The sequence below is a fragment of the Excalfactoria chinensis genome, chromosome 4 (assembly GCF_039878825.1).
Source record: "Excalfactoria chinensis isolate bCotChi1 chromosome 4, bCotChi1.hap2, whole genome shotgun sequence".
In the NCBI taxonomy this organism is placed as follows: Eukaryota; Metazoa; Chordata; class Aves; order Galliformes; family Phasianidae; genus Excalfactoria; species Excalfactoria chinensis.
The window spans coordinates 42,533,435-42,555,454 of NC_092828.1; the positions used below are offsets into that span (position 1 = coordinate 42,533,435).

Below are 22,020 nucleotides of genomic sequence, written 5' to 3' on the forward strand. Positions count from 1 at the left end.
TATTCTTTACTTGCATTGAAGTCCAGTTCTGTTAACATGAAGGCAACAGGAGTTTTTCCTAGACAGGACCCTTAAATAAAGATTCCAGGACTGCATTTAAATGCTGAAATGCATATCTAAACCAGTAAAATGAGTAATTCCATGGGTTTTATTTTATTTATTTATTTATTTATTTTTTAAGTGGGTGAGAATCAAAACAGCTTCCCTCAGTCTGCATCGGATACAGATAATACAAAAGGAACAAATGGCAAACAAAGAGTTCTATGCAATGCCTAACACTGTCAATCAGCCTCTATCACAAATCACGTCTATTGCATTAGCATTTCATTCTGAGTTTGTCTACTATCCTCACTTTAAAACAAGAAAACTTGAATACTTCATAGGTTGCGCAAGCAGAATTTTAAATACTTTACTATTAACTTTGTAGAAGACATATGACGAAGTGATTCCAATGCACTGTGTCGAAAATTTACCTCCTACTGTTACTTTCACTGCATCTTTCATGCCTGAATATATTTACTGAAGTAGAGTACAGATTAAAATAAAATTACTGTGGAACAAAAAACTACAAAACATCCAGGAGTTGGACTCAATAATCCTTATGGGTCCCTTCCAAGCTTGGGATATTCTGTGATTCTGTAACTGCGACCTTCTAGAACAACAAAAAGCATAAACACTCTCAGTGCCTATGACTTGTTTCAAGAGCAATTTGAGCACAAAAATTTGCCAATAATTTTACACCTGACCTACTTTACCACACAATATATTAAACAGTATGTTTTTTGGAGGAGACTAACCTAATCTGCTGTTGTTCAATATTAGAAGTGCACTACTGATTTGCCAGACTACTCATTAACCAGTAACATCATCACTTTTCATGTAGCTTCACATACCTCAAAATCACAGAGCAGATCCTGGAAGGCAGTGGAATTTGGAATAATGGAGGTCTCATGCCCGCTGTCAACAGTTCCCACCAAGGAAAAAGTCAGATGGAGTATGTGACTGTTCAGAAGAGATCGTTTCTTCTTTAACAGCATCGCCAGCAACTAAAATGAGTAAACAGATAAGGAACCCTATGACAACGCACGCATATTTTCTAAGAATAACAAAGCATGGGTGAAATGGCTGTATCCCTTTTAAGAAGGTGCATAAAGTATCTCTAGTACTTGATAGTTCTGATGAAAAAGATTGAAAATGGCATTAGTGCTGATTAAAAACAAAAACAGAAAGAAAAAAACAAAAACCAAACAAGAATGCACCCAGCATACCCTCCAGCTTGTGAAACAGCTTCTGTTCTCCATGGTAAAAGGTAGTAAGTAAGACACAGCCTACATCAGGCTAAATGGAATCAAATGTTTCAACATAACTACTGATCTCTAGCATTAAAAGGGTTGTAAATTTGCAACCCAAACTGCAGGCGCATTTTCAGTTTCAATAAAATCATCTACATCAGAATCAGAAAATTCATTGGTCACATGAAGATGCACATATATATGTGTGTGTATATATACGTATTTAAAGTCAAATCATTCTTTTGCATAAGTGATTCTGCTCAGTGGAGAATTAAGAAGCTTGAAAATGGCAAATATCACTAATAATATTGTGGTCTACGCAATCATATCAAAATAATAAGGAGCCGACTCCTTATTTTTGTTTTTTTGTTTGGTTCCCCTCATGCGTTCAAGTCCTCTCGTGCTGGTAGACCACTGATAGAGAAGCTCCTATGTTTGTAGCAATGGGTTCATGTTAACAGTATTAAGTGCCATTTATGTTCGTAGCAACAGGCTCACATTATGACAGAGTTAAGTGACGTAAGTTGTGGTCTTCCTTGCTGTACCTAAGCAAGAGTGCTCTTTAGAAGCTATCCAACTAACTAGTCTCTGTTACACAGCCAAGAGCTTGGTAAACCCAAGAGCACAAATTAAGGTCATTGCAACATAACAAGGAATTTCCATGGGAATTGCTAGCAGAGACACTGAAATTCAACAAATCCAGTCTGTTTTAATGTAGTTCTTACATACCTGATAACCTCTGATTCTTTCCATTTCCTTGCTGGCTAGTGGATTGCTCTTTACCACACAGACTAAAGCCTTCACAGCTGCATACAGTCCCTCTACATCTGATGCCATGGCCACAAGTCCCAGAATAGCAGCAGCTCCACCAATGTACTGCAGAGTAGTGGCAACAGGCTTGGGGACAAATGTTCTTACTCCTGAGCAAAGGTGGTAAAAATACAGTAATTAAAATCAAGTCTTATAGGAAATCACTGGGAAATCATGTAAATAATTTGCACTTTAACACTGCTTGATTTATTAAAAGAATATCACTAGGTGAATTTTGACACCTCAGAAGAGGAGGTGATGGAAATTTTGCACTGAAAAATAGTTAATGAACTAAAAGCAAGAAAGTATTTCCATGTGAACGTACTCATATGAAGTGGGGAAAAAAAAAACATTCCATACCACTCAAACAAAAAAAAGATGTCATTACAATATAAAAGTGTAAAATAAATTTAATGATGCACCATAAACACCACATTGATTAATACGTGGTCCATCCTCAGATCTTCTGGCACTAAGTTCTTATCAACAACCCATTAACAATGTTTAAACTTCATAATTCTCAATTACTCAACTCACCCAAATATCCTATCAAAGCTGCACCAATAGACCGTGCGGGTCCATTCAAGTGCCCCGCTGAGTTATGTAGCAGCTTCACAGGTGTGGCATTTTCATGAGAAGAAATTGCAAGCTTTAGAAAATGAGGGAAGAAAACAATAAAAAGAGGATCAGAAGGGTTTAAACTTTTCTACAAGATTCTGAACATAATCGGTGTATTTTTCTCCTGTGATAGAGTAATACAAAACAAAATTAAACTACACCATCGTCATTAGGACATCCATTACTGTAGTACCCAGAGCTCAGGGAGGATTAATCTAAGAGCAAAATCCCAGTATATGGTCCTCTGTATAAATAATTTACTTAATGTAAAAATGTAAACCAATATTCAGCTGTCCAAATGCTCAGTCACATAACTATGTTACCAGATTTCTTCATCTGCAACAGCATAAGTATCTCTCAACTATATCATCTTAACTGTTTTTCTACAGGATTACAACTACTATCCACATTAAAAGGCAAAAATACCCCCATAAAGAAGCCAAGCTACATAGCTATTGGTAATTTCAAGAACAGGAATAAAATCTACAGTCTTCCCTTCCCCCCTCCTTTTCTATTTTTTTTTTAATGTTGAAATAAGTACAGGCTACTCTTCTGATACCTATTATTAACTGTTCCTAGTTCCTGTGAACAAACTGTCTTGAAAAGTCATACAAATAAACTCATCTTCCAATGTACCTGCTTGGCAATTGCTTTACTATCCAATTTGTTGTAAACCTTTCTTATTTTTGCCACTGTAAAAGAAGAAACTGAGAGTGCATAGAGACCGAAGGAGACCTTCTCTTCTGGTACTAATGATACTGGACACGGGTTGTTCCCTTCACACTTGGAATCTTTGCCTAAAAACACAATGAGAAAAGAAAAAAGCATTGGTTTTCCACACTTGTTTTGTTGTGGTTTTTCTTTTTCCCTCTTGCCACTCCACTGAAAACATTTACCATGAAAGCCAAAACTATGCATTTTCTGTATATCCTTTAATTCCATATCACTCTCTTCATGCTGCGCCCTTCCTTGAAGATGGTGACAGTTTCTCATTGGAAGAGCTGGAAAGTATTGTGGTGCCCATGGAGAAACCCAACACAAGGATAAGATAATTTGATGTTTCCTGGTTTTAGTTAAGCCATTTTAAATCCATATGATAGCCACATAAAGGAATGAACATCTTCTGACAGTATACTAACATGAGTGAATAGGGGACTTAACTGCACAGAAAGATAGGGAGCCCTATGGAATAGAAAGATCTCACTGGTGACAGCTCATCTTACCAGAGCTACTGTCAAATCCACTGCCCAAATTACTAAAGACAGGGCTATGGAAACACATTTCTAAAAAGGTTATTTTTACCTTTTTACGGTCCATCTCCTTCCAGTCTCAAACAAGAATACTTTAAAATTGTAATAAAATTTCTCAGATTTTTTTCCCAATACATGCTTTCAGACTATCTGCTGCATCACAATCCCTCCCGTCTGACTTCCCCCTGCTGCCCCTTGGTTGACCTATTAATGTTTATAACAATTCCATTTCAAAATAGCTATGTTTAAAGCACTGTAAACAGCTGCCACCTGTTGTGTTTACAGTGCCTTTCAAGAAGGATGTTCCTATGAACAGCTTTTCCTCTCTGCTACTGCCTATTCTGTTTTTCACACCTTTTCTGCCACTAGATTCAACTAACTCAGACCATCCTACTGACTACCATTTGAATTACTTACATGGTACATATACTGCTTGAAAGCTTCCAACATAATTTGGTCCCAGCTCATAAATGGTGCTAACCCCTGGGGCAGGAAGAACTTCCTCCAGGAAATGTGTAGGGCCCAAGCGCCACACCAAGGATGAGAGCTGGCGCTGCGCAGGTGGTGTGCCAATGTAGGCATAGACAGTGCTGACTACAGGAGGATTCGCAGAACCAGAGCCACTGGGACTGCTATGAATATAGTGAAGCTGTAAGGGAGAGAAGTACAGCAAAGTTACTGAGAACATCCGGGTACCATGAAAAGAAAGTAGATACCTTAGAAATTTAGGGAAGCATTCTGCAAACCAAGGGACATAGCAATAGATTGATATGTAACACACAGTATTCTGACACTATATGGTAAAGATGAAAAGCATTATCTAGAAGGTAAACACAAAGATCAGAAGTCTAGCATTTTTCAAATGACCAGGGTGTGCAGAGAAACACAGGATGAAAAGACATTGAGTTCTGTAGTTAAAAATGCAGGAGAGAGGTTGTATCTTGCTTCTAAAAATGTGGTGCTTCATGACTGTCATTGTTTTGGTGGGTTTTTTTTTTTTCAGAATCAGTAAGACTACCTCATAACCTTGTGTCCTTTCCCTCTCCTTCTTTAATTTATGAAAATAAGCCTCTGATAATTACACCATTTTATGCTGAAGTGGATGCATAATAAACTCAAATTGGTAAGTTTGTCAGACAACAGTAAACAAATGTATGGCTAACATGCTGACACATATATAACAGTAGTAACAATCTTGCAGGCATTTTCTTCCTACAGTGTAAAAATTCTATGACCAGCTATTGAATGCAGTCACGTATGGTCAAATATAATTAGCACATCAAGGCAAACAGCATAATAAGAAAAGTTAATGTAATGCTCTTTGCAGAAGCAGTAATAAACACTAAATTTAAAAGCTAAAATATCCTTCTACCTATAGCAATACTGATTTGCACCCCACAGTACTATTAGCTTACTCTCTCTTTAACACCCATGCCTGCCAGTCACCAAACACTCTTTCATTATCAGTTACAGGTGAGGACAGGGTCCCAAGTGTTATTCCATGGTCTCTGAACTTGGCCTTCTAGTTTGTTCCAGCTGTTAAGAAAACATGCACCATGCCTGCCTCCCTTCAGAACTGCTATTGCTCATCCATAAGAAAACACTCATTATCTACTACTTAACAGATTTCAGGCTGGAAGATGAGCAAAGATCTCTATTTGAAAGGCTCCTCTTATTTTGCACACACACAGAGAAAGAGAGCACTCCAACCAATAAAAGTGATTATTTCAAGATTTATTTTACCTTAACAGTGTTAACAAGCTGTCCATCAAGGTACAGTGCTGCTGTACTATTCTTCAGCATGCCTTTACTCATGACCAGAACCAGGTGATGCCATTGGCCTTCTGCAATGAGCTCTCCGCAGCGAAAACGGGCACAACAAGGAAGAATTTCATAAAATGATGACTCTTCACTGAAATCATCAACTAAAAGGAAAGCACCAGTTAGAGGGCAACAGGAAAAAATGTTATTAGTTTGGTCTTTCAGTCATCAGAAGATGCAAAAATCTACAGTGATACATTAAAGCCAGAATGTCAGAAAACACAGATAAAGTAACCAAAAAAACCAACTAACATTATATGAGTAAAGTAACACAACTAACAAGATCTGAATGTTTTTAGTATTTCTTTTAAAAACCCAAGCACAAGAACTGAAAGATTTAATTTGTGAAGAATTACTCAAAATACGTTATCACAATTGAAAGGACTGAACTTCTTTGAGTACTTGCATAGTTTTGTTGCTTTCAATAATGTCTATCTGTTCTTCTGGCCCTAAAAATTCCTTAAGAAAATTCTCAGGATAATTTTAAGCTGTTAAAAATTACATTTTACTTCTCTCTTCTCATTACTAACTTTCTCAGGTTTCTCTCTAAAACTTTTTAGTCTAACATACTTCTTAAAAAGGCTTCCTCCTGACATATTTCCCTTCTCTATGGGCTACACCGTGACTATGCTGCAGCATGGTCCTCCAAAGAGGACATAGGGGAACCTGTACTCTGATGCCTGGAGCACCTCTCTCCTCCTGCTCCAATCTTTGGCTCTAAGGGGCTGTATCTCACAACCATTTTTCCTTCCTCTTCACTCCATGCAAGCTTTTCTCCTTTCTTATATCTGTATATTGCTGCCTTCAATTCTCAATAAATAGTTTATTATTATTATTACTTTCTCCTAAAATACATCCTTTGATTTCACACCAGAAAGCATGATCAATTTGCAGCACTCAGGTCCATTATTTTCTCCATCAGAATCACCAAAATCTCCCACTTTCTACTTGAAAGCCCAGAAAGGAAAAAAAGGCAAAGTCTGAAAATTCTACACTGGAGAACATTTCAACAGAAAGCAGGAGTTCTTCAGATCTCTCTTCATTCTTTCATGTTGCAGGAAGAGAAACTAATCCTCTTACTTCAATAACAATGTAAACAGAGCAAACACTACTGTCTTAAAAACAGCACAAGGAAAAGGAGAAAAGCAGAGTTCTTAGAACTAACTTTGAGATACAAAAATAATCATTCCTCAGCTTCTTTCACTCCAGCCAAACACCTCCAAGTGCAGCTCTCAATCACAAAAAGAATCCCTACTAAAGCACTCAGTTTATTCTCATAACAGATTGTCAGCACTATCAATCCCACACACTGGCAGGCCAGCTATCTCTGTTCTTCAGGTAACGACCTGCTCAGGACTTGACTACACACCATCAACTACTGTAAGCCATCATAAGGCAGCAGTCCACCAAAGCACAGTATCCCGTTCACTTAAAAAGGAATCTTGGTAGGCAGAGACATTCAAATCCTCTCTGCCAAAGCCTCTTCAAACCCGGTAACTTTTGAAGAGTTAGATATGAACTTACAAACTAAAAATACATAATTTACTGCTCCAATGCAGGCTAAAGCAACTACTATGAACATGAACTTGGGCTTATTCACTCTAGAAAAGGCTCCAGGCCTTCCAGTAATTAAAAGGGAGACTAAAAACAAGAGGGAGATAGACTTTTTACATGGGCAGATAGTGACAGGACAACAGGGAACTGTTTTAAGCTCAAAGGAGGGAGATTTAGATCAAATAATTAGGTGGTAGTTCTTTACTCCGAGGTGCCAGAAGAGGTTGCCCACAGAAGCTGTGGATGCCTTAACCCTGGAGGTGTACAAGGCCAGACTGGATGGGCCCTGAGCAGCCTGATCTGGTGGGTGGCAGCTCTGCCAGCAGTAGGGGGTTGGAAACAGATGGGCTTTAAGGTCCTTTCCAACCTGAGCCATTCTTTGACTATAAGAATTCAGCTTTACAAGAAAGAAAAGGCTGTTGCTATCTTTCTAATTCCAGAGTTTTAGTTCTACCCTTGTACAATGAGTCTCCAGCTCTCAACTTTCAGGTTCTGAAAAACTTTTTCTTTGAGTTTGTACTTAGAGAAAATAATATGAAATGATGTGAATGTCTATTTACCATGAAGGTAAAGAATATTCTATAACAGTCCGCTTTGGTTTTTGGAAATAATTACAATTGTGAAGAAAAAAATTTATTAGTGCTTATTACTCAAAATGAAAGATCAGAAGACTAAGATTGTGCTGGTTTGGTAAAGTACTAAGACTGAAATGCATAGAAGGCTGCTCCTCTACCCTCTACTCATCTTCAGTCATTGGCGTGCCTGAACTGAACATTAGGCTTGGAAGCTCTAAAGAAGGATAAAGCAGGAGACAGGAAATGGCTGAACCTGAGGCCTCTAGCCACACTGACAGCTCTCACAAGCAAATTCAGCAACCTCATCAGCTTCACTTTGCTTTTTATAACACTTAATGTAATTCCTCTCTTGATCTCAGATGCCAAATGCACTTACAAACTCTTTCTGCAAACTGATCACATCATTAAAACACAAAGGAACTGACAGGCTGCCTTCAACTAGCCAGCCAGCAAAGCTGATGAAGCTCCAAGTTCAGTCATGCACAATTCCGAAGTACAAAACATTTGTCTAGACTAGATCTAGACAACCATAACCTTGTCAGGATTATCAAACAACATAACAACTCTTACCATAATTTTGAAGTAATTCTTCTTTAGTTGAAACAATTAGTGACCGGTCTTTTGCTGAGAGGACAATGGCAAGGCACACATAGTGCTGCTCCGAGGAGTTTGCACGCCGCACTACGGTAAGAAGTCTGACAGGATGGTTATTAGGAGGAGTACTAAAATGTTCAATGCAAAACCAAGTTGAGTAGCTTAAACCAGATGGTGGTGGGAAAAATCGTTCACCTAAGAACAAAAAGAAAAACTCATTAAATAGTTGAAATAACCACTACTTAGTACACACCTACATGTTCCTATCCCATTTCTTTCCCAACTGCTCCGTTCCTCAACTGATATTAGTTCACACCTTCTCACGTTTTTCCTTTGTGAACTTTGGTGCTGCTATTTTCACTTCTGACATAAGCCTGCAGAAAAGTCTCACCAAGCTAACTCAGAGGGATTCCTTTCAAAACCAGGCAAAGCAACAGTTGCCCACTATTCTTACCCTAAAGACAAAAGTTAACTTCAAAGATTCGCTTGTTTAGAACTACCCAAGCTTCAGTTCCCTAGACAAATGAGGGGATTCAAGACAGGGTTATTATCACTACAGTATACATTTTCCATAGGTGTGACTGAGTCAGATCCATCCAGTCATCCTTGCCAAAGATCTCTCTGCCAGATACACTCAGCCCTTTTTAGTTTCCACAGGTTCTCCCAAAGAACAAAGAGTTCACAGAGTTCAATTGCTGTCTAACCTATCATACTGCAGCAAAACGTGCTTTTTTTTTTTTAAATTATTATTATTTTTTTAAATAATACTTAAGACTTATTTTGATCAACAGATCACATTCAGTTAGCCCCACAACATACCAGGTCACTGTAAGCTGAATAGCCTGCAGTGAACACATATACGGGATGGGAAGCAATTTAGATGGGACTTTTATGATTATATTTGTAACTACATCAGTAACACATCCAGGGAACAATTTAGCAGAGGTAAGCAACAAGAATGACCTTACAATCCAGTTCCTATGCTCTGCCCATTTAACACCGGTACCTACATTTGTTCTCAACTTTATGTTCTCCTGAGAGCCTCGTACTTTGAAGCAATTGCACATTTGCATTTTGTATGGCTTTTTATTGTCTTAGGAGCAAAAAGTAACAGCAACATAAAAATCAAGACATGCAAAGCTCTCAACTGTGAGTGTGCAATATCCAACACCATAACATCACATCATACCTGAACATCATCAGGTAAAAAATACTGCAAAACGTAATACCCAGGTACTTACCAGTTCCAATTCCACTGACAACTGCACCATCAATAAGTCCTGTTGTGACAGCATTATTGGTGGGTGCATTGTGGGGAGCCAAACTTGGCAAGAACAGACAGCTGTTAAACAGAAAAACAGCATCACACTAGAGTATATGAAAGCCAGGATAATCAAAGCTCAATACACAGTACTTATAAGCTAGAAAAATACACCAAGTACATCATTGCTCTCTATTAATGCATGTATTTCTGAAAGGTAGAAATTAATTCTTAAGATTTCTCCTTGTGAGGTTAAGCTATCTTCGGCACAGAGACCTTTGGTACTCTACATCTTTGGTGCAAAGGAACAGAGGCTTATGCTCATGTTGTTCCATAGCACAGTCTGTTCCCTTGTGGATGACCATAACTCTCTTCACACCCTTTTAGATGCTCTGGACTCTACGAGAGACTGGATTAGCTAAATATTCCAAGGATCTGGTAAACACCTGGTATGCACACCCACTTCACTGCAGTGAAGCTATATTTCACAGAACTAGATACAGATGGTCTTTACAAGAGACACTGATGCTATGGACACAATGGGAACAGAAATCGGGAGTACAGCTCCGGGCACCAGAATATTTTATGAGCTCAGATAATTTCACTGCTCAGCCTACCTGTGGTAAAGGGAATTCCCACAGGAGTTCAGCTGCCAGAGCACACTGATGGGCAAGACACTTTGCCACTATTATTAAGACAAAAATTCATCACTTTCTTGATATTTACCCTCAATTTGTGGGGTCACAGCCACCTTGTTTACAGTTCTCATTATGTACTTCTTCCTTCATCTTGAAAATGTTATTTGCAGCGAAATCCCCTACAATTAATGGCATTAGAAGCGTTGCAGGTGTCCATCAACTGATTATTAAATCCACTGTGTTCTTGAACCACCATAGGCATTTTGAAACAGACCAAAATACATTTACATCTTCTAAATGTATGGCAGTCTTATAGGTGACCCAGTGAAACTACAAGGGTTTGTTACATGGGTTACTTCTGTCTGTGTTAGCAGCACCTACAAATCTCCTGGGCCAAACACAGTGGCAACTCATTTTGCTAGCCTATTTTCATTTGTTCTTAGCAGAAAATGTTCTCCTCTTCTGGGGGACACAGAACAGAACTTTGAGCAACATTTGTTTCTCAAGTCAAATCAGTCCCTAACTACACTAGATATAAAGGTTAGATGTCATACAGATGCATCTCTGCTGCATAAAGCTCTAAGAGGAGCATGGAGCAATGGAGATCTGAAACACAGGCTGGGCCGTGCTCTCCCACCAGTCATCCCAAACAAACTAGAACTTCAACACTCAGGTGAAAATGTCTCTTTCCGATGCAGTGTCAAGAAAAAGACTTGAACACAGTAAATGTAAATATTACATTTGGAAAGAAAATGACAAATGAAACAATTCTGCCAGATTGTACCGCTTCTACCTTCCTAAAACTGTGGAAAAGTCTGTGCACACAGGTCATATCTATCTTTTCTCAAAATTCCAAGTTTTTTACTTTGAAAACAGACTTAACTAAGGAAATTGAAGAGCTATGCATCTTATTTGAATATCTCACATTTTTCAGCTTCACAGCAGGTGTCAACGTTACTTGTTTGTGTCACTGAAAATCTTCCAAATAAAATCTTCTAATCAATATATTTAAGCTTCTAACCAAGCTTCCAGGCAATTCTGAACAACCACTTATCAGTTAAGGCTTCCCTTAAAATCAGTTGATTTAAGTGTACCTCCCAACACTGTGCTCTTTGAGCATCTCAGCCCATTTTCAGTCTGCCTAAAGAATGGTCTTACAACAGCAATTTTAGATATTTAACCCTTAATACAGGACAAAACAAGTATTTTCATTTTTTTTCTATTCCATTGTGGCAAACATTGGTATTAAATACATGCTGAGAAGGGTGTCACGTTTTAGTCCTGTAAACAGACACACTAAATCACAGTAGATGATCTTTACTTAACAGGTGTTAAAGTTAATTAAGAAAAAAGGCAAGAGATGATGGCATTAGGTTCTAAAATACTGAAGGAGTTAATTTCTATATTCAAGCTCCATCTCCTGTTATCATCTTTTTTCCAGTTACTTGGACTCTGCATAGTTTCCTGTTTTACTTATGTTTCTGCTTTGCCTATTTCCTCATTTTCAAGTTCTTCAGCAACTTTAAGAAGGTTTTGGAGCATTTGGGTGGTGCAAAAGTCACATGGAAATTCTAGAAACAGTTGTTTTTCTGCAGGGGCATGACAGCATCCCTTTGTTATAGAAGGCCCAAGAAATCCAAATCCAACAGAGTACTATTAATACTGTAATACACGTGGACTTGCACTTTTTTACACGGCAAGCATTAGCTTCAACAACAATAGAATGGATGTCTGTGGCATGAAGCATTACTTTCTTTTCTTTAAAGGATTCATTTGTTGCCAGACTGCAAATAGTCCATTAAAAATTTCAGTCATTCCTCTGAAAGAAGAAAGTAACAGAACACTGCATTGTGTTCTGTGCTTTTTGAGAGCACTATGGTACCTTACCCGAACCCTTCAAGAGACGTGTCAAATTCAATGAAGGCAGGAGTGACTGATGAGCCATGAAGCCTGATATCATGGGGTGTTGTCATGGACACCAAGCACTTCACTCGAGTCAGGGGGACTGTGCTTCCTTCAGCTGGTTTGAGCAGGCTCCTACTGATCCGGTAGTGGCTATCTTCATGCAAACTGAAGACGCTGTCTGAACCCAGACCTTCCATTGAGGTAACCATGCTATCTGCAGGAAGAAATCAATACACAATACGGTATTGCAAAAAGAAGGCATTTTCAGGCTTTTTATTGGGTCTTTCCAGAGCAACAGCTGAATGATCAAGGACTGCTCACAAATTCAGCCTCTCCACTAGAAGATGAAGAGTTGGAAAGCATTGTTCTCAATAGAATCATAGAATCATTAGGGTTGGAAAAGACCCCTAAGATCATCCACAGCCCAATTCCAAACCCATCCCCACTAACCATGTCCCTCAGTGACACATCTCCATGGTTCTTGAACACCTCCAGAAACAGTGACTCCAGCACATCCCTGGGCTGACTGTTCCAATGCCTCACTGCTGTTTCCTAACATCCAACCAAAGTATTCAGCTGAGGCAAATCAATTAACATCTTTGCAAGACAGCACACGGGTTTGGCAGTGCTATCAGAAACTGAGTGAACAACCCATCTCATTATCTCACACCAGAAAGTGCTCCTTTCACATAACTCAGGCACATTCCCATTATACAGATTAGTAGAAAGGAAAGAAACGGCTTCATCTTATTCAGATGCAGTAGCTCTAAACTAAAAGCTTCAATGCTCAAAATAAGCAGAGAAGCTCAGAACATAGTTTTGCCTTCTCTTTCTTATTTAGTAATTTTTCAAATTCATATTTTCAATTTTCACTGTTTATTTCCCCCCATCCTTTAGTAACACCCTATTAAATATAAATAAATAAAAGAATTCAGTGCCAGCCAAGAGAAAAGTTCACTCTTTCCCTTCTCTCTTTTTCAGTGCACATAACCTGATGACATAACACAATTAGAATAAAATGCAATTACTTAATCTTGTGTCTCTGAAATTAAAATGATACCTGAGAGTTTTGTAGACATTGGAGAGAAGGTACTTAATGCTTGTAACTTAACACCATCCAGGATACTTTTAAGTTCTTTTCAAATAACTCAAGCATTAAGATGTGAACAATGCTTTACAACGCACTGTTTGATGACCCAATCAACATCCAGAAATAAAAATCACATGCTTTGGAAACTCACCAACAACATATTTGTACTACCACCCACTGAGACTTCCCTATAATAAGTGAATGGTTATTCCCAGGCTCTACAACTGATGAATAATAGGAGGGGCATGTGTGGAAGAGAGGTTCAGGTCAGCTAGAGAAATCTGCTGATATTAAATTCAAACAACCCGTTACAGACATTCAGCACAGTTCACCAGGCTGACTTATTAAATAGCTGGAAAATACATGCAAGTGTTTTAGAGTGAGAATTGCAGCTGATGAGACATTGCTGTGTGAAGTATTCTATCAGGCAGATAGAACACAAAGAAATAATGAATGTTTTCACAGAACACATATCTAATAATATCAAGTAAGTACTCTGACTTATGTACAGCAATTTCATCTGCCACCTTCCTGAATCCACGGGAGAGACTACACAGATGTAACTGCACGATATGAATCTTGAAGTATGTAGGTTGCTCTGATAGTAGCACCTCTTATTTATTTCCACGGAAAATACTGCAGATACAAGGAACACAATAACACTACTTGATAGAGCAAATTCTCAGACACAGAACACTATTTTTCAACATCATCATTACCACTAGCTACATACTTTTGCTAGTGACAAACAAGAACCTGCATGCTGGTCTGCGCTCATTAAATTTGCACCAGTAAGTTGGCCCACCATTTCACAGCTGCTATGGCGGCATTATTGCTAGTAAAACAATGCCCACACAGTCCAAGTTCCACTGTCTTAATATCCACAAATGTTCCACTAGCATAGATATGTCAATAGATATAATTTCTTCCATACAGAGGAATTCAGTTCCACTCCTTTGCTTTATACATCCTTCCATGCCAGATGCCATTTGATCAGACTACCCCTCTGCTGCTGCCATCTATGCCATGGCAACAAAATGTAACAATATTGGCAGGAAGGTTCAACCTCTACTGCCATTCCACCAGCATCTGCATCTGACATTATGGGCTAACATCATAAAATAGGAGACATTACTTTCAGAGCAGCCCTCATATCTGAAAATATTTTTCCTTTTACTTTTAATCAGCTACAACCTTAGCATCCACTAAAAACATGAAAGTGAACGAGTCTCAAAGAATTGCAGAATGGTTAAGGTTGGAATAGTCCTTTGAAGGTCACCTGCTCTAGCAAGGGACACTCATAGCAGCGTACACAGGCTGATGTCCATGTGGATTTTCAAAACCTTCAAGAGACTCCACAACCACTCTGAGCAACCCCTGCCAGTGCTCCACCACCCACACAATAAAGATGTTTTGCATTCAGTTGCTACTATTTGTAATTTTAAAAATGCTTATTTCATACACATTTAGTGATGTAATTAACTACCATGTTCCCTCTTTTTTTCCAATTATTTTGTCCTGATGATTCCACATTCACACAATGTTGGGGCAATGTTATACCTTTCTGCATGTTTATGTACAAATATTTACATAAATGTGCAGTTGAAGGATATCAGTAAATGATTTTTACACAAACTTCTGGTACCTCAGCACTTACTTCTCATTTCTGGTTCAAAACTAAGTGAGCTGGGTTTGTGCACACGGTACTGCTTCAACAGCTTTTTGTCCCAAGCTCCACAATTCAGAGGATTTCCCAAGCGTAAAAATTCCCTAGGAAAGAGGACAAAAAAGGATTTGAGGAACATATTCACAGGTTTCTATCCCAGAATGGCAAAAAATACAATACCATTTTAAAAACAGCTAATTACTTCATATAATCATAGAATGGCTTGGGTTGAAAAGGACCACAATGATAATCTGTTTCAACTGGATTGATGGGTCAAGGTTAATGGCATGAGTTTCAGCAGGGCCAAGCGTCGGGTCCTGCATTTTGGTCACAACAAGCACAGGCAACCCTACAGGCTTGAGGAGGTGTGGCTGGAAAGCTGCCTGATGGAAAGGGACCTTAGTGTGCTGATGGACAGTCGGCTGAATATGAGCCAGCAGTGTGCCCAGGTGGCCAAGAAGGCCAATGGCATCCTGCCTTACATCAAGAATGGTGTGGTGAGCAGGACCAAGGAAGTCATCCTGCCCCTGTACTCGGCATTGGTGAGGCCTCACCTCGAGTACTGTGTTCAATTTTGGGCACCTCAGCACAAGAAGGACATGGAGCAGGTCCAGAGAAGGGCAACGAGGCTTATGAAGGGCTTGGAAAATCAGCCCTATGAGGTGAGGCTGAGGGAACTGGGGCTGTTTAGTCTGGGGAAAAGGAGGCTGAGGGAAGACCTTATTACTCTCTTCCAGTATCTGAAAGGTGCTTACAGTGAGAGTGGGGCAGGTCTCTTCTCACTGGTGACAAGTGACAGGACGAGGGGAATTGGCATCAAGTTGCACCAAGGTAAGTTTAGGTTTGATGTTAGGAAACACTTCTTTTACAGAAAGGATAGATAGACACTGGAATAGACTCCCCAGGGAGGTGGTTGAGTCACCGTCCCTGGATGTGTTTAAGAGTCTTTTGGATGTGGTGCTCAGAGATATGATTTAGCAGAGCGTTGTTAAAGTTAGGGTAATATGGTTAGGCTGCAGTTGGACTTGATGATCTTTGAGGTCTTTTCCAACCTGAGTAATTCTATGATTCTATGAACCCCCTGCTACGTACAGGATTGCCAACCACCAGATCAGGCTGCCCAGAGCCACATTCAGCCTGGCCTTGAATGCCTCCAGGGATGTGGCATCCACAGCCTCCTTGGGCAACCTGTTCCAGTGTGCCACCACCGTCTCAGTTTAAAACCATTCTCCTTTGCCCTATCACTATCCACCCATGCAAACAGTCATCTTCCCTCCTGTTTGTATGTTCCCTTCAAGTACTGGAAGATCACAGTGAGGTCTTCCAGAGCCTTCTCTTCTCCAAGCAACTTAAGTATATTTTTAACTAAGAAACTAAACAAAATACAGAATAATTACAAGAAACCCACATGATTGATTTGAAGCTTCAAACTTTGAAGACATGCTTTCCAAAGTTGATGTCATTTCAACTAATCAAAAAGGCTTTAATAAAGCAGACAAGTTCTTGGCAATAAGGCTACTACATTCTTCAGGGAGAGAATCGGTATCCCTGCTGCATACTCAAAAAGCTGAGCTCACCTAGAAACCATAAGCTCACATGAGAAAGCCATCTCTGCATTGGTTCATCCATCTGTTCAGTTACAGTACGAGGACAGCTTCAGAGTTACCAACTTCTGTGCTTATATGTGCTTGTAGATATCTACTGTATCTGTAACTACAGCTATGTTATCAACATCTATGGCTTGGGGATGCTCAAGTCCTTCTGATGACAAGTGTGCACACTGCAGTGTTTTCCAGTAATTCCAGATGCTACCAAAGGGGAGCAACTGTCCTGGTTGTATCTCAGCTACTTACCTAACCACAGAGGATTATAACATCAACTTCCTCACGCTACATGAGATCCAGCAAGAAACTCAAAAGCATTACATAGCTGTGTGGGTATCAACAAACAGTTCCAAATATGCACACAATAAACTTTTCAACCTCCTTTTCTAGCATCAGCGCAGAAATATACGGAAACATTCATGCACTAACAAACAGGAAGCTCAACCTTCTGAAGTTAGGCATCACAACAATTTAAGTAAATTCTCAACATAAAGCCACTTCCTTTATTTATCCTTTCTATCTGCTCTCAGAATGTGTTGCAGCAGAACTGGACTAGAACAAGGCCAGGCAGTGCTACTAAAGTTGAAGAGGGCAATCAGCCCCATTCTTGCTATAAAGGCTTGATTTCTCCAGACATTTGTTCCAACACATCCCAGTGTTTCCTTCACATGCACTGAAGGGACAAATCAAACAGCTACCCTGAAACTTTTCCAGTTTGGGGTATTTAAAGCTACACAGAAACATCTAGCAATTGACTCCCTTCTGTAGCACCATCATTTTCACAATCTTTGCATTTCCTCTTGCTGACAGCCTAGCCAGGGACCGCACTATGGATAGCCTCTCAGTATTTACAGGAAGAGAGGAAGTATGCAACTTCAGAGCAATCTCTGTGGAAAAAAAACACATTTCCTTCCATCATACTCCTTCCCCCTGATTCCCCACATCTCCAGTGCTACATGCTGATTAGCAGAAGCAAGACAGGCTATTTAAGGAGAAATAAAGCAGGATTCTGTGCCATCCACTGCCACACAAGGCTGTTTATGCTCTCTAACAATCCAGGCTATTTACAGTCAGCCAGCCTCAGCACAAGCAGAAGGGCCTGGCTCTGCAAGACTCAATGGTGTCATTCTGACCTGAGCACCATGGGCTGTAGTGCCTGGGAGGCCAGCCTTTCAAACATCCTCTGAAGCGGGGGATGCAGCGAATGGTCCTCATCAGCCAGAGCAGCGCTGCATCTCTGGAGAAGGCGTGCGTGGAGTCCAGCTTCACACATGACTTGCTGGTTCCTCTCCGTATGCACAAGGGACTGCAGGATGTTGGCCACTGCCAGCTGAAGGTCCAGCGCATGCTGAAGTGAAAGAAAAACAACATGCAACTTCAGAAGAGACAAACTGAGAAAATCCTCACGCATAATAAACAAAGGGAAACCACACTTGGCAATCAGTACCCAAAATGTCCTGCACTAAGTTGTTTGTGCCTCTTGGAAGGGACAATGAACACCTGCACCACATTCTTTTTTGAAAATATAAGATAGGAGTTTGAAAGAAACAAATGAAGTCAAGCTAACACAAAATGATTTCAGTCAGGCCTTTCCTACATAACTATTTAACTTGATAGTTCTGTGAAGCATATGAGTTTCCTGGCAGGAAGTAACAGTACACCGTCTCTTTCTTACATCCTGTAGCCATCCTTCTATCCAGTCACTCCCAAAGCAGTAGACAGCAGGGATGTTCTGCCTACCTCTGGGTGTGTAGATGATCCAACAGAGGCCAGAAGATCCAGCATCGCAAGCATAGCACCAGGGTGAATAACAACCGCGTCAGAACTTTGCATGGATGTAGATCCCATTTGCAGTTTCCCATCAGGTATGTTTTTCTGAGGGCAAACAGGAGGTGTTGAAACAGAATGATATGCATGCCTGCAGGGAAAAAAATAAACAACACACCATTACAACCCCCAGCTGTTACAATCTTTGTTAAGTTTTGGAGAGGTTTCTTGTTTGTTTGGGTTTTTTTGTGACAGTTTGTTTTTGTTTTGTTGGTTTTTCTTAACAGCTGCTGTGAAGTCTAACCAGTACATGGATGTTAGCAGTACTCCTTTCCCTCCCCTCAGGTCAAACCAAGCACTTTTATCTTCTCAAACCAATTGATGCATATCCGACAACCCAGAAGGGTATAAATTTCTTGAGGGCACTTTAACACTGTAGGAATCTGTTCCCTAGATGCACAACTTAAAGAACACAAAAGTTGCCCCTGTTCTCATCCTAGTTACAGCAACAGCATGCACAGGCAGCCAATATTCCTGTTGAATGCTGTATTCTTTCCAGCGAACTCACTTCTCCCCTATTTATTTAACAAATACTCATGCAATTTGCTATCAAACAACTGTGGGCAATTTCTAACCACCCAGCAGGAACAATGTTTGTCTTGGTGCACACCCCTGCCAGCAGCCCATATGCTCTCAATCTTACAGTGACTGTTGAAGCAATCTCATTTTACATGAACCTTCTTTAGTGTACATATGTACATACGTACTAAGTATTTAAGGTATACACCTACTCGTGAAAAGAAGGAAACATTCTCTTAGATAAGAGTTTTATTGAGAATCAAGTACTGCTTGCCATTCTACAAAAAGTGACAGCTAAAAAAAAGGGTCTCCCCTTCTGCCCCATCAGTCAAGACAATCATTTTGTCCCTCCTGCCCCCAGTGAGGAAGATTTGCCTTCAACAGAAATAACGCTCACAAACTCTCTCTGTCTCAGCAGTTTGGCACTTTTCAGCAGGAAACCTTTTCCCTGCTGAAACAGGACATGAGGGAGGTGACAATGGCTGCAAGTACAGTTCTGTCCTAAATATTTCAGCAGTTGCAACTTGAACACACAAACCGGCAACAAAAGGCAAGATCATTTGTGGTGAAAGCTGGAGGCACTACTTATTTTAGTCAAAGACAGGACACTATAAAATCCAGCACAATCTTCCTGTACAGAACAGAAAATAGGCTGTATAAAGAGAGTTTCAACAAAAGCATGCCCATCAGAAAGACGAGAGACAGCTCAGTGGAAATTCGGCATCTGAAAGAACCCGGGAGCACTTTTTACAAACAACATCCTTTCCAAAAAGTTGAAATTCCTGATGCTTAATTCCAGTAGCTAAATACATCGACCACATACAGAATAGTGCCATGAATCTAAGACAAAAATAATCCGTCCAAGTCTATTTTCCCAAAGATTTTCACCAACTCTTTAACCACCAAATTTCCAAACACACTCCTCCAGCAGACTTAATGCTTGAAATGCTTGGTAGATAGAAACAGTCTTGTTTGTTTCTCTGAAAATTAAATATAATTAAGGATAGCAGAACAACTTGAAATATGTCGTACAGAGAAAGTCTCTTAACCTTTTCTTAACCTTTTCTCTTTCTTAAGGCAGAAATTCAAATATAGGCATTTTTTTTCTTGGAAAAGTCTTCCTCCCAACACCCGAAGAGGAGGACTGCCATCTCTTTGCAACATAACCCTGATAACCTCCACAGAAGTTTTAGAGGACACAATTTAGAAATCTGATTGTATTTAGCAACTCCGTTCAGTCTAATGAAATTCCTCTCTTCAAAGCACTCTAAGAGAAAATTTCTATCCAATTTTAAGCACAAATTTTACTTCTAAGTGATCTAATCAGTAATATCACGTCCACCTTATTAAGTCAACTTTAAAGCTGCAACACAGTAGTACAGGAAAAGCCTAATTAAACTCCCAGTCAATACTCAGAATGATGAACAAACAAAGCAGATGGCTCTCGCCTCAATCTGCCTGCCCTTTGACACTGCATGCAACAAACTGATCAGGGGAAACGGTGGAGAGCAGGCAGTTGGCTTTTCTGAAAACCACATAGCAAAAAGTTATAACCTAAAAGCAAACATCAGTAAGCGGTGCTCTGCACTCCACTTGAAAACACCCTAACTTCCCTACGCAGTTTCCCATACGGAAGTACTTACATAAAAGCAACAAAGAGTCAGTTCAAAAACACTTTCCTTAGGCAGGAAAAAGACCACAGGTCTCACAAAATCCTGCCAAAGTATCGATCAAATGTTATCCATCAGCAAGTGAGTGCACACTCTGCAAAAAATTAATTTACTCATGCTTATACATTATTCACATTATTCCCCTAAGGAGGGAAAGGAAGAAGCAGGCAATGTAATAAGCCACTCCGACCAAGTCTAACTATTACGAATGAGCACTCTAACAAGTTATTGACCTTCTGACTAAAAGTACCTCTTCCTGAAAAATTAATTGGGTAAAACAATTGGGGAAAAACAATTCTTGCTACATGACATCACAGGCTAGCAGAGTCTGAATTTCTCTGAACTGGTCCTGATTGTTTTTACATTTCTTAGATCACATTCTACTCTAGACCTTTTGATTTTCAACCATTAACATAACTCAAAGTAATTTGAGACCCTGGATAAATTTTACTCTCATATATTAGCAGAACTGCGTACCGCTCATTATGAAATACACCCTGATAGTTATTTCATCCAGTAAGCATACAAACAAAAACAGACACCTCACAAATAAGAGCAACTTGAGAGAAAAATGAGAATGAAGAAACAACAGTGAGAAACCAGAAGCAAGATGAACTTCTCTTAAAAGGATCGGTACCTTTTCCTCGACAAAGCTGGCGTACCCCAGGGAGAGGGGAGAGAGGTCTCATTTGTCAGGCAAGGAGGGATCTGTTCTGCACGACTACAGACAAAACAGACAGGGGTAGGATAGAAAGGTTAGAGAAGAAACCAGAGGTCAAAAGCTTGTTAGTTTTACACAGCCACCACCAATGAAGTCTTTACTTGGACTCATTCTTCAGAATCAACACAGATGACAACGCTGCTGAGCGGCACTCATGAGGTAGGTGCATGAACAAGCACAACATGTCCCTGTCTTATGGCACAGCTCTGCAGTGCTTATTCATTACCTGGTAGAGTTTATCGATATGATCACACTGGCAAAACAGAGCATCTTTCAATATTAGCAGAAATTGAGAAGGGAAAGTTAAGCCTGAGCATGTTAAATATGATCAACGTAGTTAAGACAAACTCAACATAAACTTCACAAGGACTGATGATCAGAAAACTCAAGAAAGGAAAAAGCTGTCACTGAAAATGACAACAAAAAAAGAAATTTGAGGTAGCTTATGCTGCAGCATTAGGGAATTTACTTACCCCACTGATTCCTCATGCTCTACTGCTAGTTAGTGTTGTAACTTTCTACACCACGCACCGCACTTTCTCAACACAAGTTAATCTCATTTTAAAAGATTAAGAAATTAATATCTGTACTTGGTTTGTAAGATT

At 39.7% G+C, this 22,020-nt stretch overlaps 1 protein-coding gene across 7 annotated transcripts in view; it reads right to left on the reverse strand.

Annotated features, from left to right (window-relative positions):
• The window catches only part of WDFY3 (WD repeat and FYVE domain containing 3), a 135,340-nt gene that overhangs the window by 47,770 nt on the left and 65,550 nt on the right, over positions 1–22,020 (reverse strand). For 6 of the 7 annotated variants that reach the window (XM_072336741.1, XM_072336743.1, XM_072336739.1 and 3 more), the window contains exons 14-26: positions 21,332–21,415; positions 18,419–18,596; positions 17,812–18,026; positions 15,066–15,178; positions 12,301–12,532; positions 9,756–9,856; positions 8,491–8,709; positions 5,714–5,895; positions 4,388–4,619; positions 3,357–3,517; positions 2,640–2,751; positions 2,022–2,212; positions 894–1,046 (exon numbers count right to left, since the gene is read on the reverse strand). In XM_072336741.1, coding sequence (XP_072192842.1) covers positions 894–1,046; positions 2,022–2,212; positions 2,640–2,751; positions 3,357–3,517; positions 4,388–4,619; positions 5,714–5,895; positions 8,491–8,709; positions 9,756–9,856; positions 12,301–12,532; positions 15,066–15,178; positions 17,812–18,026; positions 18,419–18,596; positions 21,332–21,415 — 2,173 coding nt within the window. The remainder of the gene's footprint in view (positions 1–893; positions 1,047–2,021; positions 2,213–2,639; positions 2,752–3,356; positions 3,518–4,387; positions 4,620–5,713; positions 5,896–8,490; positions 8,710–9,755; positions 9,857–12,300; positions 12,533–15,065; positions 15,179–17,811; positions 18,027–18,418; positions 18,597–21,331; positions 21,416–22,020) is intronic. The other variant, XM_072336744.1, reaches the window with a different exon arrangement.